Source organism: Diabrotica virgifera, chromosome 1, assembly GCF_917563875.1.
Source record: "Diabrotica virgifera virgifera chromosome 1, PGI_DIABVI_V3a".
Classification (NCBI taxonomy): domain Eukaryota; kingdom Metazoa; phylum Arthropoda; class Insecta; order Coleoptera; family Chrysomelidae; genus Diabrotica; species Diabrotica virgifera.
The window spans coordinates 158,893,423-158,912,830 of NC_065443.1; the positions used below are offsets into that span (position 1 = coordinate 158,893,423).

General features: G+C 32.0%; 1 protein-coding gene across 2 annotated transcripts in view; it reads left to right on the plus strand.

Moving 5' to 3' along the window:
- The window catches only part of LOC126878802 (cytochrome P450 4d8-like), a 244,366-nt gene that overhangs the window by 154,310 nt on the left and 70,648 nt on the right, over nt 1-19,408 (plus strand). For both annotated transcript variants that reach the window (XM_050641703.1, XM_050641702.1), the window contains exon 4: nt 2,992-3,177. In XM_050641703.1, the coding sequence (XP_050497660.1) occupies nt 2,992-3,177 (186 nt within the window). The remainder of the gene's footprint in view (nt 1-2,991; nt 3,178-19,408) is intronic.

Consider the following 19,408-nt stretch of genomic DNA (forward strand, 5'->3'; position numbering starts at 1 on the left):
AAAGGCAGAAAAATTACAAATTTGTAGTGATGGAGCAGAACCACTAACTATGAACCCAAATAGAGTATTTTGTAATATAATCTGGTCTACTTGTATTTTATCGGAGAGCAAAATATGAAATGAAATATTTGCCCCAAACAATATATCAATTGTGCCAGATTTATTGAAGTCATCATCAGACAATTTAATATTTTTAGGAATATTTAAATTTGAAACATTGAAATTTGTTTGTGGTATATCACTAGTAATTTTATCAACCACAGAACATTTTATATTTGTGCTATAATCAAACACACATGACTCAATTTTTAAATTTACAGCCTTTTGCACATTGGTAATATTCTCAGAAATATCTAAGATATTGACATTATTATTAAATGTTTTTAAGTTTAATTTACTTACCAATCTACTTGTTACTAATGATATTTGAGATCCTGTATCCAGGAGACCTCTGGCAGTGATATAATCACCCCTTTTTGTTCTAATTTTTACCTTCACTGTTGGTAACAGAACATTATTAATGTTTTCATTTATTGAACCAAATGTAGTCACCCTATCGTCTGCATTACCACTGTTACCCTGTCCAGTGCTGTCTAATGGAGTTTGTCTGTCCACATGCAGAAGAGAATTATGTTCTTTTCGACAAACTGAACACCTGAAACTCATTTTACACCTACCAGGATGATTATTCAAACAAATTCGACAAGCCTTATGACTGTCTATAAAAGACACTCTATCATTTACTGAAACAGATTTGAAACTGGAACAATTATAAATTTTATGGCCTGAGGATGAACAAAAGCTACACCTGGTTTCTAATTTGACTTTACTTGTAGCCAAGTGAGTTTTTTGATACCTTTCTTTGTTAGTGCTACATTTTTTATCTGGAGTGGTTACAGTTTCTAAAGCTGTAGCCCTATTTTCAATATAAGATAAGAAATCTTTTAAATTTGGCAATTTTGAGTTGTCCCTATCAATTTGAAATGATCTATTAGTATAGTGATCTAGTTTTTTAGTTAAAATGCAAATAAGGATCATATCCCAACTTTCTACGGGTTGCTTTAAGTTTTTTAGTGCACCTAACTGCTGTCTCACTTTACTAATGAACTCACGTAAGGCGGTGGAAGTTCCTTTTTGAATGGAGGGAATGTCAAGTAGTGAATAAATGTGAGAATTTATTAATATTGTTTCATTGTTATAACGGTTATCTAACATTCTCAATGCATCATTATAAGAGTCATTTGTTAGAGGTAGATCATTTATTAGGCTTCTTGCCTCTCCTTCCAAATGATTCTTTAAATGAAAAAGTTTTTCAACATTTTGCAGTGACTTATTTCTATCAAAAACAGCTAGAAATAAATCTATAAAAGGTCTATAACTTGTTAAATCTTTGCCGTCATAACAAGGAATTTCTATTCGTGGAATATTTGAAGAATAAAAAGAATTATTTACATCTTGTGGATTAGTACTTACGCTCTGTATTACTGTTTTTGAGAGTTGACTATTAATTTTAGCTAATGTGTCAAAGTATTCCTCTCTAATATTATCAATGGAATCTGCATACCCCTGTTCACAACATAAAATTTCACAATGAAGATCTTGAAGTTTATTAAAATTTTCTATTAGTAAGTCTTTCCTAGTTTGTAATTGATTAATTATTAATTCAGAAATTTCTTTGTCCAAATGTTTTTCAACAAACCTTGTAATAGTTTTAATAGACTGAATTTCTTGAGTTTTTTTAGTTTTTAGCATTTCAATATCCTTTTTAGCGGGCATTTTTTTTATATGAATCTACCTAAAACTTAAAAGGTAAAAAAAACTATTTTAAATATCAAAATAACAAAAATGTTGACGATTATTTACAAACCAAAACACAAACAGTCAATTTATTTAATTTTGTATTCACTGTCAATGTCAGTTTTCTGTCACTTCATATATGATCGATTTCATAAAACATCGATTATTTCTCTCGATCGCTTGATAACCATTCGACGTCGGTCGTTCGCCCTCTTTTACATAGATGGCGCTATTGTATGAGCTTGACGTTTTACAAAATTAATTTTTTAATGATTTTTCTTTTTTGTAATTTCTTTTCTAATTTCTTTTTTGTTCAATAATTTCTTCTTTTTTTTTTATTAGGTGTGTTTCTTACCTTCTGGAAATTGAGTAATTCCTAGCTTCTTTTTATTTCCGGCTCGACTGGATCAAACTAGATGTTGGATTTTTGCAACACCAAGGAAATAATTTTACACTGGTTTTACACTTCTGAAGCTAGGAATACCTAAAGACACTTTTCACAACTAATATTTTATTACAATAACACAAACTTTTGGTATTAAAGTAATTTTTGTGTGGGATCGGACACACGCCCTACTTTCCCGTTTTTTATTCTCTTATTATTCTATATAACAACACCTTGGCAACGAACCTTTTTTTTGAATATTGCGCCTTTGTGTACACTTTGAATTATAGAACATAAAAACATAGAAACATCTTTGTGAAGTGTACACAAGGCGCAAACCACTAAATAAAATATTGAAACAAAATATAGTTTTACTAAATATTAATGTTGGGAATTTATTTCTCCAACATTGTGGACTAATTTTCCTAACTTTCCTAGACCCGCTGTTTTCACCCCCAGGATAAAAGCGCAGTTCGGCATTGGGTAGATTTTAACAAAGGTTATAATCCAAATAATCCAAATTTTCAAGTAAATCGGACATTGGTTCTCAAAATTCCACGAGAAAATGGCTGTTGATTGAACTATAACACAAAATATATTTTTATACCTATATGAATTTTTTTTAATTTATTAAAATAATTCGGTATAATAAACCTTTTGGCCACGCCTTTACCATTATTTTATTTATATTATTTATCTCAATACTTTTCAAAATAATTCGATAAATAAAAATGGTAAGTATTCCATAATCCCCGACTTTACTTTAAGCATTATTTTGTTTCTTTAATGTATTTGAGACTCTGTTTTAGCTGAAAAATGGAAAAGAACTAGAAAACTACTAACTCCGGCGTTTTATTTTTCGATTCTTGATGACTTCTTTGATACGTTTGATTCCAATGCTGCACTTTTAGTGGATTTATTGGATAAAGAAACTAGCAAAGATAGTATTGATATATTTCCGTATCTTAAAAACTGTACACTTGACATTGTCTGTGGTAAGTGAAAATTTCAGTCTTATTCGTACTTTCGAATCAATCGCAGGCTCTCGTTTACAGAGAGAACCGGATTTATCAATTTTTGTTGAATTATTAAAAACTCGTTAAAAATTTAATACTCGATAAAAATATCATTTTATAGTCCAGTGAATTTTTAAATAAACAAATTAAATTGGTTCCCCCATTATGGGGGAACAAAGTTCATTAGGGACGTCCTCTCAGACGAAAGACATAGTGAATAATGAAGATAGTGTAATGGGAAATAATAGTTTACAACCTAGTGCTACTTTGCCGATAGAAAAAAAAAGGATATTAAATATTTCAACTTGGTCTCAGATAAGTACAATTAATATAATATTTGGGTTTATATTGAAAAAATTGGGAATGAAACTGGTCTTTCTAGATTGCATCCTATGGCGATAGGTCACCTACTATTTAAGACCCTGAAACTTACACATATTAAAGAGATAAAAAGCATTGGCCGTAATCGTATAAAAGTTTTGCTGTCATCACGTTTAGAAGCTTATAATCTTGTCAAAAATAAATTATTAGACGCTCAAAATTTAAGGACTTACATTCCAAATCACTTGTTGGAAGTTAAAGGGCTTATGAGGGATGTAGACACCCAATTTGACATTAATTATCTTATGGAAAACATTGAATCTACTTCCAAAGTTTTAAATATTTATAGAACAAAGCGTATAATCCAAAGAGAGGAAACAATTGAATACGTAGTTAAAAAAACTATAGTTGTCACCTTTGAGGGTAATATTCTACCCAACTATATAGGTTTTAATAGAGTTTATTTTCCGGTACAACAATTTATTGGTAGGGTCGTTCAATGCTATCGATGTTTTAAATTTGGTCATGTATCAAAGCAATGTAAAAGTTCCCAGGAATGTTGTATTCAATGTGGGAAAACTAAAACTACTAATCATACTTGCGATAAAGCTATATATTGCATACATTGTAAAAGTAATGAGCATGTTACAATATCAAAAAAGTGTCCCTTTTATGAAAAACAAAAAAAGATTAAAAGTATAATGATCGAACAAAAGACTACTTTTTAGAGGCAAAACATTTGTGTGAAGAATCATTTTCTGGTGTTATGAATCAAAATTACTTTTCTTTGCTTGAAAATAATGAACAAGAATTTCCTTCGCTTCCAAAAATTAATAAAAATTCTGTCTCCACTCAGCTAGGCCCACAGACCAATAAAGAGCGCCCTCTAATATATTCTCAATTGATTAATAATTCACATGCATCTGTAGGAAAGAAAAGGAAACCAAACTCTCCTATCATAAATCTCCTATTCATAAACCTATCTTTCCCTTTACATTTGGACCTGCCCAGCCTTTACCGGCTAATCCACATAAACCCAATTATAACAAAGTTGAAAATAAAAATCAGTTGACAAAAACTATAACAAATTTTATAATGAACCTCTTGGAACGTATTCGTTCAATTGAAGATATAAAAACTTTAGACGATAAGACTATAATTAGTGAATTAGAACAGGTTTTAAATACTGTAAACAATAATAGCTTCTAATGGCTGTACAAGATATTTTAAAAATTGGTCAATGGAATGCTAGATCTATTATGTCAAACAAAAACAGTTTAATGCAATACGTAAACAATAAAAAAATTGATATTTTACTAATTAGCGAAACATGGTTTAAAAAAGATTCTCATTACAGTTTTAATGGTTATAACCTAATAAGAAGAGATAGGAAGGAAGACCGGTTTGGTGGCGTTGCGATTCTTATCCGTAACACAGTAACCTTCAGTGAACTAAAACTAAATTATAACCTTAATTCTGATATTGAAGTTTGTGGCATCAATACAAACTTTAAAAATATTGAACTCAATATATCATCTATATACAAACCTCCTAAATGTAAAAGTACAGTATGTGATTGGGCAAATATATTTTCACAGGTCACTGGTTCAGTAGTTATAGGTGGACATTTCAATGCGCATCATACGATTTGGGGATCTAATTATAATGATGTAACTGGAATACAACTTATTAAAACTGCAGATGACTTAAATTTTACAGTAATTAATAATGGAGAACCTACCATTTTAACTAAACCAGATCAAAATAAATCAGCTATTGATGTTACTTTCGTTACAGCTGATCTAGTCAATAAAATTAATTGGTCTATACATACAGACACCTTGGGATCGAATCATTTTATGATCTATATGGAAATTACCGACATTCATTTACCTGAAGAAATTATTCCTAAAAGTAAATGGAATACAAGAAAGGCTAATTGGTCCATGTACGAAATTTCAGCAGAGCAATTTTTCAATAACTATTACCAAATGGAAAATACGTCGGACAAATATAATTTTTTAATTGATTGTATAAATTATGCAGCTCAACTATCAATTCCACAATATAAAGCTTATAAAAACAAAATCAGAAATTCTCCGCCGTGGTGGAATACAAATTGTGATAACATTATCAAGGAAAGAAAAGAAGCACTTTAAAATTATAAGCAAAACCGTAACTTTGAAAATTATTTAAAATGCCAAGAGAGCATAGCTAAAAGTAAAAAAAAATTAAAGGAAATAGCTAAAGAAAGTTGGAAAGACTTTGTCTCAAACTTAAACAAAAACACTCCTTCCTCAGCATTATGGAATCAAGCTAGAAAGATCAATAGAAAACCAATTACTAATCCAACATGTCTTAATGATACATTAGTCGACGAAATTTTTGATCAAGTTGCTCCTCCATCAGTCCAATTACTAAAAAGCTACAGCTATGCTTCAAATGAACAAAACCATTTTTTGCTAGAACCGTTCAACATTACAGAATTAGAATATGCTCTGAAAAATCGGAATAACACAAGTCCAGGTTTGGATAATATTAAATATCCCATGATACAACACCTTCGAAAAATAGCTAAACTCTTGCTGTTGGAAATATTCAATGAGATGGTCAAAAATGGGAGTTTAGTTCCTCAATTTCAAGATGTCATTATAATACCAATACTGAAACCAGGTAAAAATCGCAACGTGGCACAATTATATAGACCTATATCTCTTATGTCATGCCTTCTTAAAAGAGTCGAACGAATGATAAAACAGAGATTGGAATGGTGGTTAGAAAAAAAGAAATTACTTCCCAACCTTCAATTTGGGCACAGAAAAGGAAGAAGTACTTTAGACGCCCTTTCAACATTAGTGGTAGATATACAAAACATATTTACAGACAACAATTATTTACCTGCAATATGTATCACATAGAGGGTGCATATGATAGAATCTGTCTAGATATTTTAGTTGAAAAATTAGTCAAAAATTTCCAAATACCAGCCCAACTAGCAGGAACAATATATAATTTTTACTCATGTAGAAAGATATATCTCAGAGCACATAACAGTAGTCTCATAGGTCCACGATACAATAACTTGGGGCTGACCCAAGGATCAGTATTGAGCCCTTTGTTGTTTAATTTGTACACTGCTGATCTACATAATAGCCAAATTGAAAACTGCACTTTGAAGATTATACAATATGCTGACGATTTTCTTGTCTACTCTTTTTCAAAAAACTATGATAATTGTATACAAACATTAGATAAAATGCACAACTTGTCAAACAATTGGTTCCAACAAAATGGATTTGAAATTTCCACAAACAAATCTAGTGTTTGCATTTTCACACGACACAACTTACCAAATATTGATAAATTAAAATTAAGCAATCATGAGTATAGTTTCCAAACTTATATCAAATATTTGGGGATGATACTTGACCGAAAACTAACATGGAAATCACATATTGAGTTTATGCTAAACAAATGTAATCAAGGAATAAATTTTTTAAAAGCAATTTCAAAAACGTGTTGGGGAGCAGATGTTAAAACATCATTACTTTTCTACAAAGCTTATATACGATCAATCATAGATTATGGTTGTGTACTCTATGGCTCTGCACTCTGCATCTGATCGGGCCATAAGCAGAATCGACGTAACACAAAATACAGTTCTGAGGATTTGTTTAGTTGCTATGAAATCAACTCCAATTAATGCGTTACATGTCGAAGCTTTAGAGATGCCACTGAAATATAGAAAGTAAAAAATTTATTATGAAATTACAACATAAAGATCTTTCCCTTCATATAAAAATAAGCAAATTGAATGAAGCTGATTTGACGAATAAATATTGGAAACACAAGAATTCACCTCCACTTTGTGAAGCTTTTCGCAGTATGTCAAACTTTGATGTTACTTCAAATCCAGACGAAATCTTAGACTTTAAAGATTTTCCTTCATTATTACATTTGGTAAAAGTAATTAAGCCAAGTTATCATGAAAATGCAGCTATCAGTCATAACATCTTAAGAAGTATCTTGGACGTTTTTTCGGAGTCTATAATTATCTACACAGATGCGTCGAAGTCAACGTTTGGCACTGGATGTGCCTTTTATGTCCCATCAAACAATACAGAAAAAATGTATAAAATAAATAATGCTTTCTCAATATTCAGCGCTGAAGCAATTGCAATTTATGAAGCTTTATTATATTTTATGAATACAGAAAATAAGTCTACAGTAATTGTTTCTGACTCACTTTCCGTACTGACAGCTATTCAGACAATAATATTTCCAAGTCATATTTTATGAATACAGAAAATAAGTCTACAGTAATTGTTTCTGACTCACTTTCCGTACTGACAGCTATTCAGACAATAATATTTCCAAGTCATAATTTAAACAACTATATCTTCCAAATTAAAAAAATACTTCATGAAATCTATAAAAAACGAAGAAAAGTGCATTTCCTATGGGTTAAAGCACACATAGGTATCACCTGTAATGAAAATGTTGATTTATTAGCAAAAAAAAAGCCATCACACATGGATCGTTAACCGGACATAAACCTTCTAATCCAGATATATGTGCAATTGTTAAAAATGAAGTTAACGAACAATGGAGACGAACATGGAACGAATCTAGCAAACATAGTTCCTCTCAATATGCGATGATTCAACCTAAAGTGCCTACTGAGCACTGGTTTAAAAATTATTCCGTTCCCCGCAGATATATTACTTCCATTATTACAATAAAATTTGGGCACGCCTGTTATCCTTTTCATTTGGCGAAAATTAACATTTTATCTTCAAATCTATGTCTAGACTGTCAAAAAGAGGGAGACTTAAATCATATATTTTTTGAGTGCTCAAAGTATACTCAACAAACTAATAAACTAATTGAAAATTTATTAAAATATAATATATTTCCACCTTATAATTTGTGTTACCTACTTTCTCTAAATAGGAAAAAAATATATGACTGTTTAATGGAATTTATTTGTAAAAGTAATATCAACCTTTAAGCATTATCCACAAATGATTAGGTATTTACCTTTGTTTTGTCCCATATGTATTTAACTCCTATCCGCGACCTAGTCTAGTTATGTCTAAACGAAATGTCTTGAAGGGTCCCTAGACGAGAAGAAGCAAGTGACCCTGTCTTATTCCTACCTTAACTCCTGAATATATGTAATTGTAATATTAACAACCACCTTTACGGTAACGTTTCCTTATTTTTGTTTTGTTTTATATTTTTGAAATGTATTTAAATTTTAAAATATACTTGTTGTGACTGGCTGAGTGGCGACAGCCCATGCCAAAAAAAAGTAAAAATTTTCATAGTTACTTAGGTGCCTAATATAAAGAGAATATGCATGAATATTATTTTTACCCATTTTACAGAAAGGGTAAAAAGCTTGAATTATCCATGTCTGTATGTCCATCTGTAAACACAACTCCTCCGTCATTTGACCAGACTGAATTACAAATAAGTAGTGGTCGACAAGACAAGAATTCTTGTCTTGACAACAACTTCGTGTCTTGTCTTGAGAAAAATTCAAGAAATTTAAAAAATCTTGTCTTGACGTTTTATTAACATCTTATATCTTGTCTTGACTCAAGAAATTTCAAGATCTTGAAATTTCTTGATTACCCGATCCGGTGTTTCCCCGGCGACCTTTTTATTGCGTTACGTGCTGACACGGCCTCGACTGTCACTGGGGGAGTCCCCGAACTGCATTTGTTTCCTGACTAACGAAAAATTTATGTGTACTTGCATGCTTAAAATAAGCATTTTGTATGGTTCGCACATACCGGTTCTAAACTTAGCTCTCCAGGATTTCATAAAAATTATTGAACCGAATCGAAATGAATTCTGATTTGTAAATTTTGTCAGTATCTGAGAAGCTTTAAAACACTTTCTTCAATACTCGAAGGAGAAAAATATTGCACACTCCCATTGGTGGCAATTGGGGTAAACTTACTTTTAGACAAAACTGGAAATATTTTCAATCTGCGAGAGATAAAATAAAATAAAGTGTTCAATAAATTAAAATATATTATGTTATGTTAAAATAATGTTATCTTTTTCCCAGTGCCGGTTTAACCTAACTTCGGGCCTTGGGCACTAGAGATCTAGCGGTTCACTTGATTGCTATTCGTTGTCAATTTTTTTAACAAAAAAACATATGCATTAACCTGCATTAACTATTAACGTTTATTGTAAAACCCATACATTTTTAAAGATTTAAAAAATATTTTTAAAATAAACGAGAAAAATAGCAAACGTAAAAAATATTCCAAAAAATATATTTAAAATTATAAAAAAAAACAGAAGGTTCTACAGAACAACACATGACAAACAAAAAAAAAACATATTCTAAAAAATATATAAAACAAAAGTTAGCTTATTTTTTTCTTGACTAGGCATTAGCAAACTGCCATATTAATACATACTATCAAAATTCAGTTGCTCCACTTCTTCATTTTTTATAATGCGATAGTGATAATGCGTCTAGGTTTTCTTGACCCTTTGACCTTCAATATATGTATCTTTATTCTGTTTAAAGACAAAAAAGACTCGCCTAACGCACTAGAAATTGGTATCGTCAAATAAACTTGCAGTAAAGTTAAAAATTGGCAAAAATTGCCTTTACATCCTGGATGACACCAAATTTTCAAATGTTTATTCAAATTTTGGCATAACGTTATAAAATGAATACTTTCATTATGTAAGTTCTCTTTGGTTTCATCAACATCTTTTTTATATTCCTCGCATAAAATATTAATTAACTTTTTGACTTCTTCTTTATTTAGCGTAAAAAACATCTAACATATGATCTGTACATCTTTGTAGCATTATTCTCTTTAAAAAATCTTGAGAAATATTGTGGCATATAACATTAAATAGGTATGTTCAATTCTGAATATCTCTTGCTCCTTTAAAATTACTTTCAACTGCTTCATCGAAAATGTTTTTTTCTTTGTTTTTTGAAGGCCAATTCTATAGAATATGTTTGCCTTAGAATATGTTAGAGATTATTGCCTTCACAAAAAAATATTTTTGGCTTCTAGTTCAATTTTGCTTATTTTATTTCTTACGTCTCCAACAAAGTTCAAATGTCATTAATTCTACTCCAATTGACACGTTCAAGTCCACAGTTTATAACGTTTTGCTTGTTGCATTCACTCGTTTTAAAATCCTTGCCCAAATCAGTGTCAATAGAGTATCCAAGTTAACCTGTCTCAAAGGTATCCATTTTATTATGCAGTGCCTTGGCTTCACTTCTATCTGCTGATTTTTTGTCTCTATTATTGCTTAAGTGGAAAATATGTTTGATGGATCCGTAGTTTTTAAGTAAAGAATTTACAGCGTCAAAAGTTTCTACATGTTTTGTTTTCATCGCTTCCAGGAATTCATTGCAAGTTTGGTCAGACAGATAGCTAACTGAACCTTTTTCTTTATTAGCATTCCGCTGTAAATGCTGAGCTAAGAAGTTGTCAAAAGCAAAGTATACAAGACAACTTAAGTAATTTCCCTTATGACGACTCGTTAAATTCTCATGGGATCGACGAAAAGCTAGTCCTTGAGAAGCAAGTAATTTAATGGCAACTCTTCTTAGGACCTTTACTCAATAGTCAGCTTCGCGTTCTACTTGCTCTTTCAAGCCAGCGTCTATAACTCCAATTTAACTGATGATCCATCTAACTCCAACTACTGATGATCTTGTTATTAATAACATAGAGTTCCTTACCATAGAGTTCAGATGAAATTTACTTTCTTCGTGAGATTTGAGTAAACTATTCAAATATTTCCAGTGGGTAAAATATATCCAAAATCAGTTAAACTATTTTTTTGTGAATTGAAAATAATTTGCACGTGTAACAATAAACAGCTTTAACACTTCTCTTTGCCTCCATTGGGTTTTACTCTATAAGAGTTGTTTCATTTAATCTTCTATAATAAGCTTTGTCTCCAGCTTCATACATTTTTTTACAATTTTGTAAGGAATCGCTCTTTGGTTTAAAAGTTGTCACAGTTCTTATTTATCAGTCTTAAAATGAGACCATATCTAAATCGCAGGTATTTCGTAATCTTTTTCTTTATTTAAAAAAATATGGTACTCGATTATTTAGCGGACTTTAATTTGTTATTAATAAAAGAAAGGGTACCTACGGGCCCCTCGGATAAAACGGCACTGTTTTTCACTAATAAATAAGTTTTAGAGTTTTCATTATTAGTCAAGATATTTCAAGATTTCTTGTTTTCTTGACAAGAAATCTTGGTATTGACATAAAACTTCTTGTCTTGTCTTGAAATCTAAAATTACTTCTTGTCATGATCTTGTCCTGAAATCAAGACAAGATATTGAAATTTTCAAGAAGTTGGAGACCTCTACACATAATAAGGTGTCGAATGAAAGCTTATAACCCAAATTTGATAATATAGGTGAGAAATTTTACCTCAGATTTCCGGTTTTAGAGTTGCAAGCGGAAGTACTTTTGTGAAGTAGCCAAAAAAAGTACAAGCGATATATTATTCGAAGCGTCTTAGCAAAAAAAAACAAATATTACTTCTGATTTCATGCCGGTTCGTCCGTCCGTCTGAAAGCTAACATAGCTTCTTCGTCATTAGACCAGATATAATAAGAAATAAGTGTATAATGGGAGCTTATAACACACAGATGGTATTAAAGGTGAGAAATTTGACCCCAGACTTCCGGTTCCAGAGTTGCAACCGGAAGTACTATTTTAAAGTCGGCGGAATAGTACAAGCGAGATACGAGTCGATGCGCCTAAGCAAAACAAGGACAAATTAATATTTACTTCTGGTTCTTATGACACTTCCGATTAAACAGTTTTTACCGAAAGTCTACCAAAAATAAACCAAAATGACTCTAAAACAGGGGTGAGCAAACTTCTTCTAGTAAGGGCCACAAAATATTTTTGGTCTACTACCAAGGGCCGCAATATTTCTTACCTTAAGATATTCGAATTTTTAACTTTTTACTAATTTTGTTTAAGGAGGGGGGGGCATGGTTTGAAGTCAACATTTCATGCACCTTTTCTTGAATTTTGAAAATTATTGATGTTTGAAATTATGGTAAAATTATTTTTAAATTAACTAAACATATTCAGGACAATTCAAAGATTATTCATGAACAACGAATACCAAAGAAAATACTAAACTGGCAACCAGAAAGAAAGAGAAAATTAGGTAGACCGAGAAAAATTGCTGAGACAATAAACACAGTCTTGAATTTCATCTATATTCTAACTCGTGTTTGCCTGCAAAACAATTTGGATTCAGAAAAGGTTTCGGTACCATAGATGCAGTATCCCATTTAGTTCTAGATATTCAGGTGTGTTATTCGAAAAATCAGTATTTAGGAGCGGGTTTTCTCGACATTAAAGGTGCCTATGATTGTGTAGATACATTAATATTGCGGGAAAAATTATTAAATGTAGAAATTCCTCCTAGAATTTGCAATATGTTATGCCAAAAATGGCATCGCATAGAGAAATATATATTAGGTCGGTTAACAACTCATTAATAGGCCCTGCTTAGCTTCGATGGGTTTACCACAGGGCTCCGTCATGTTGTAACAAAAAGAGGCTGTGATGTGGCAGAATAGATATAGCTTTAAAGGGTAGTTACTTAGTTATGGAAGTTTCCTCAAACTAGGCTAGCTGGAAATTGAAGAGACTAAACAGTAGGGCTCAGGGGAGGATCAGGCCGTACTTGCACGCCCGAAATAAGACGGTACCTAATGAAGTACTGGAGTGTTAGAAACTAAATTAAAATAAGGAAAGAAATGAAAAGGAACTACTGACCGAGAAGATATTACTGAGAATGTATAAGGGCGCCAGGGAAGAATTGAATATATTCTTCTCCGCGTGACCTATATTGCTGTACCTAACTAATACTATTAAAATGGTAGGATAATAAAACATATAAGTATGTACAACCAACAAATTTAATGAAAAAAACCTATAACCCCTATATACAATTTTATACAAACTAGCTAACCACCGGACGTACTAGGCTAGTACGCTCCTGTCTATTACACAGATATTACAGTATAAAAAGGAAATGTATTGAATTTATTATACCAAGACAGTTAATTGATCTAAATATGTACCTATGTACAAAAACTTATTATTAAGGAGAATTACAATATTGGTTGGCAATCCCACATCTGATCGGAATGACACACCGGACAATACCGATCACAAACCATACATACTCATAGACGTTTCACGACCATGTTAATCTTTCGGATCGAATTAACGCCATCTCTTGATTGGAATGGGAACTAAATTAACAAATTTTAGTTACGTGGGAATTTCAAATTATGAATTTTGCGGGATTTTTGACGAAATTTCGCAGGAAATTAAAACAACAGAAAGACAATTCAATGTTTTATTCAATGTTTTACTGAAAACTTCAAATGTTCCAATTTGTTTTCAAAATGCTATAAACACTACTGCCATGTGTCATGTGAAAGCACTGATATTTTTATGTAATATTGAGTTGAATGAAAATTTTTTAAAGAATCTTGTAGGATGATTGTTTAGATAAATACCTTATAATCTTTTACAAACTTCCAAAAATATATATGCCCGAAATTTTGATGACACACTTGTCTATTGGAATAAACTGTTTCAGGATCTATTATATTGTTTTTTAAATGTGGAGCAACACAACACGGGATGATCAATGTAAACTAAAAATTCTACTCACAAAAACGGAGAGGAGGTTAATACAATTAATTAAAATTGTGATTAAATCTAATTAAAAACGTAACACCACCATAAAACACCACGTAACACCATAAAATATTTAAGCCACAAACTGTAAAATAAAAAGTAAATAACAAATTAATTTAATTGTCAACTGTCAGTTGTTAAATATGACAAGAGAATTGACTGACAGCGACATCTCTGGATTGGAATGGTAGCTAATTTGCTGTCTTGACCTTGACAATTTACGTGAAACGTCTATGAGTATGTATGGTTTGTGATACCGATAGATTGTGATAATAACCGAGATAGTGTGCACAGTATCTTACCTGATAGGTTATGGTCTCCGGACCATTTTAAATAAAATAAAATACAAATACAATAATGAAAATGACATATAAAAGTTGTTGAAAAGAAAAATATTGATTACGATAACGTTAATTGATTTTAGAAAAATGAATTTATATGATTATTAAGATTATATATGCTATTAAAAATGTTAAAGTTGAAATATGTTATGTAAAAGAATTGAAAATGTAAATTTTAATAATAAAACCTGTCGTTTCTACAAAAAGTAGGCCTGTGGCTTCTCCAAACTCCGGTTAAGTTGGTGCGGGAGAGCCAAGTAAGGTATCTTCCGGGTTTCCTCTACCTTAGGGGGAGTACTTCTCACCAACCAGAAGGTACGACGATGTGGTGCGACAAGGAGGTACTTCCTAGCACCGGGAAAACTGTTTATCTCCAAAAAAACAAAAAAATAAAATCCATCCAATGCCAAAAGGACCCAAAATGATCGTCTATTCCATATCCAAAAAAAAAGATTGACTTAATCTTGATCTCCACCAGTGGCTAAAAACAAAAACTTGATCAGCTGATTGCCTTGACCACAAAAGAAACAGGGCCTCTGCAAAAAGGTGTACCACCTTATCAGAAATTGACAGAGAAAAAATCTAAGAAAAAATGAAGTTTGATGTACTTGCTTGAAATGTCATTGACCTTGATTATCCTTGACTGGAAAGAGCCTTTTTAAAGGAATATAAGGAAGTATTTGAACAAGTAAATATGAATCTGGTAATCAAGATTACTTTATGGAGTTATATAAATGAGAGAATGAGAATGGTCATTGATTCCAAACTGATTTTGAACTGGAAGCATATAGTTAGAAAGAATTCTTTTCTCTGTAGAAAAAATAAGTGCGATGGTATTGAAGTATTGCAAATCTGATGATTGAAGAATAAAAATTCATTTAAAGATAATATATTATGTAAGATATTTGAAATGAATAATAGGGTTATTTTTTATTTAAGGAAAAAATAACAACTCATTTAAAGATAATATATGTAAGATATTTGAAATGAATAACAGGGTTATTTTTTGTTTAAGGAAAAAACATCATTTTTTTAATACATACCCATTACTCTTCAAAAAGGTGTTGGAAAACAGAAAAAACCTCTTCTTTTCAAAACACTTAACAACCAAGAACAAAACAACTTCTTCCCACGTAAACTTATATTCTATTCAAACATTTCAACTAAAATTTTATATTCTTTGTAATGGCCACTGGTGTGATGGGTCTGCTTTCAACAACAGCCGAGATTGAAGTGACGAATAGCCCCTTCTGCAATGACAATCACGTCAGCCGGAAGCCGTATCGACACACAAACCAACTTCTAGGTTCCGAATTCCCCAAAAGTTACCAATTTTGTCGTCGATCAACTGCAACTTTCAATACAATTGTCTGTAAAGTTGGTTGCATACCTAGTTCCTATTGGAATAAATATTTTAGTAACGATGGTTATAACTAATCGTTACAATGTCACCTCTTCTTTTGAACATATATACCAGAGAAATTCATGTAAAAACTAATAATTATAACATCATACAATATGCTGATGACTTTGTCATATATAACACTGAAAAAAAAATCTCGAAAAGTACACAGAACCTGAAGTTAAACATAAATGCACTCATAGCAAAATTTAATTCAATTGGTTTTTCACTATCAACAGAAAAATCAAATATTTAATTGTGTTTTTTACAAGGCATAATACACCACAAATAGATAATATTAGCATTAATGAAATGAACATTCCTATTGCAAATATAGTAACTTATCTCGGCATTATTTTAGACAAAAAACTGAACTGGAAATCATTCATCAACAAAATAGAAAACACAGTTAGCAAAGGAATAAACTTTCTAAAACTTATTCGAAAAACATGGTGGGGATCCGACCCACAAACATGTTTAATGTTTTATAATTTTTTTATCAGGTCAGTTTTGGACTATGGGTGTATTTTCTATGGATTGGCTAGTTAGTACATTTTAAAACGACTAGAGGTGATACAAAACTCTGCTTTAAGACTGTGTTTGGGGGCTATGTGCTCTACCCCTAATGAACCTTTCCGAGCGGAAGCTTTGGAACCTCCATTAGATTTCCGAAGACAAATAATGTTAGCGGAAAGGTTTGTTCAAAAATCATACATAAAAGACCCGAATTTGATCCATAAAATTTCGTCTCCCACTTTATACAGAGCCTTTCGAAATACTTGTAATATTGGACACATTATTAAAAATCTACCGCAATCCCATTTTTTTAAGTCCTTAGAGATCTCAAAAATCGAAATTCCGATATACTCTGAAAATATGCTACTCAGCAAATGCATTCTTAAGAATTATACTGCTAGATACCCTAACCATATACAAGTGTACACGGATGCTTCAAAACAAACTCATGGAGTAGCCTGTGCATTTTATATACCAACACTTAATGTTGAAAAAAAAATTCAAACTTAATCCCATGACATCGATACTTTCCGCTGAAACTATAGCTATTTAGCTATTATAAAAACATGCCAATACGCTGACAACCATGGTATCAAAAAAATAAACATACTGTCTGACTCTTTATCAGTCCTAAAAAGTTTCTCTAGCTAACTATATGCAAATTCTGTAAGCAGTAATCCCTTTATAGTAGACTTAAAAGTACTAATATCTGACCTAACGTGTAGATAATTCAATAGGTATGATTTTTACTTGTGGTAGGTGAGCCCAAGCGGGGAATTTTGCAGTTACTCGAGAGCGTCAGATTATCATATGGGGAGAAACCTGGTACCCTGCAGATGTACCTCTACCATATATTGGCTCTTAACACAGGGGAGTTCGTTAAGGGGGGCCCGAAAAAAAATCTATCTTTAAAAAACTCGAAATTGTCAGATTAAGATAAGGTAAGTTAAGTACATGCAAAAGAGTGTATATTTCAAAAATCTGACGATTTGAGCCGGGTGTAAGGAAATGGGCGAGTCCCAAAATTTCACAAGAAAAAAGCGAATATTTCGCGAAATGAATGACAGATCGAAAAACTAAAAAATATGTGCAAAATATTTTTTAAAAATCTATCGAATGATACCAAACACGACTTCCCACGGAGAGGGGTGGGGGGTAAATTTAATATTTTAAATACGAATCCCGTTATATTTCGCGAAATGAACATCAGATCGAAAAACTGTAAAACACACTTATTTAATATTTTTAAAAAATCTATCGAATGGCACCAAACACGACCCCCACGGAGGGGGTGGGGGGTTTGGTGCAGATTTGGATTCCTTACAAAAAAATAAGTAACTTTTATTCGAAACATTTTTTCGAATTATGCATAGATGGCGTTATAATCGGAAAAAACCATTGTTGGAAATGGAAAATTAAATTAAAAAATGGCAAGCACCCACTAAAATGGAAAATGTTACTTAACTTTTTTCGGTTCTAGGACCTACTCTTCACAACCCAATAGGTCTCCAAAGCGCTCGAGTGACTGCACATTTAGAATACTTTGCTCCCCTACCATTAGGTTAAAGCGCACATTGGTCTCCAAAATAACGAAAAAATAGATGAGTTAGCGAAGACGGTAGTCTAAACGGCGAGGAAATTTCAAATGATATTGGGCTACAAGAATGCATTTCGATAAGTAAAAATAATTTAAAGAATAGCTGGAAATTTAGGTGGAAACAATATTGCATAAACCACCCGACAAGTTACACACTTGTACTTTTACATCCAGAGATCCCAACGCAGTACTGGCACAAGAATCAAGATTTGTCGAGATATGATATTGTACCATAAGCCGTCTAAAATTTGGACATGCCCGTTTTCCGTCTCACTTGTTCAATATTGGTTTGATAGAGTCTGATTTATGTGAAATATGTAATATACCAAGCGATTTAAATCACATTTTTTGCGCATGTAACAAGTTTAACATACATAGAAATAAACTATACATCCAGCTGATGCAAGAAAACCTTTTTCCCCCTTACAATCTCATGAATTTCCTGGCTCTAAATAAAATATCAATCTTTAATATTCTTTTAGAGGTTTTCTCAAGTCTTGTAAATTAGAACTTTAGATTAGGATTAGCTTTGAGTAACCTTTGTTTTTCTCCTAGTTATAATATCCCTTGCCTCCGTGATGTACCTATTCTATGTTTAGTCACCCTGATCGATCCCTGGGTGTGAAAAGTGTTTTTCCTTTTCCCATCCTTGCTCGCATTTTTTGGGTTCGTCATAATTTCGGTGCTTGTTTTAGATAGTTTTTAGTTTAGGATATGGTGCTGGCTAAATGGGCATAGCTCCTCCCAAGGGCCCAAAAAAATTGCTGAGAAAATCAAATATAAGAAACAAAATCATCCAGAAAATCAATTGATGGCGGTATTGGCGTCCTCCCTCAGGTGTTTGTTCAACTTTAGCTCTCGTTTTTTCTGTTGGCAAGTGTTATGCATTACATCAATAACGCTCATGTACAAAAGACTGATGATCAACTGAATGATACCGTATGGATGGTTGTTGAAATATGTAATTAAATTCACAGCAAAGGCTGACTTCCAGTGCTAAGTGACCTTTTACCACCACAGCTCCATCGATATAACAAGCTAACAAAGGAATGCATATTTTCATACCAAATTGTTCACAAACCGAGTTGGTCCTGTCAATGGGTCGTTGTTGTATACCCAAGTCGGAATCCGAGGTCAACACCGTACCATCGGCGACGTCCCTCAAGCAGAACAAAGTCAGCAGAACAAAGTTATTCTTATACCATAATTAAGTGTTAATTTAATGCTAATTTAATGTTCCAAGAAAAAATTTATTGCTCTTCTTCTTTAAAAGTTA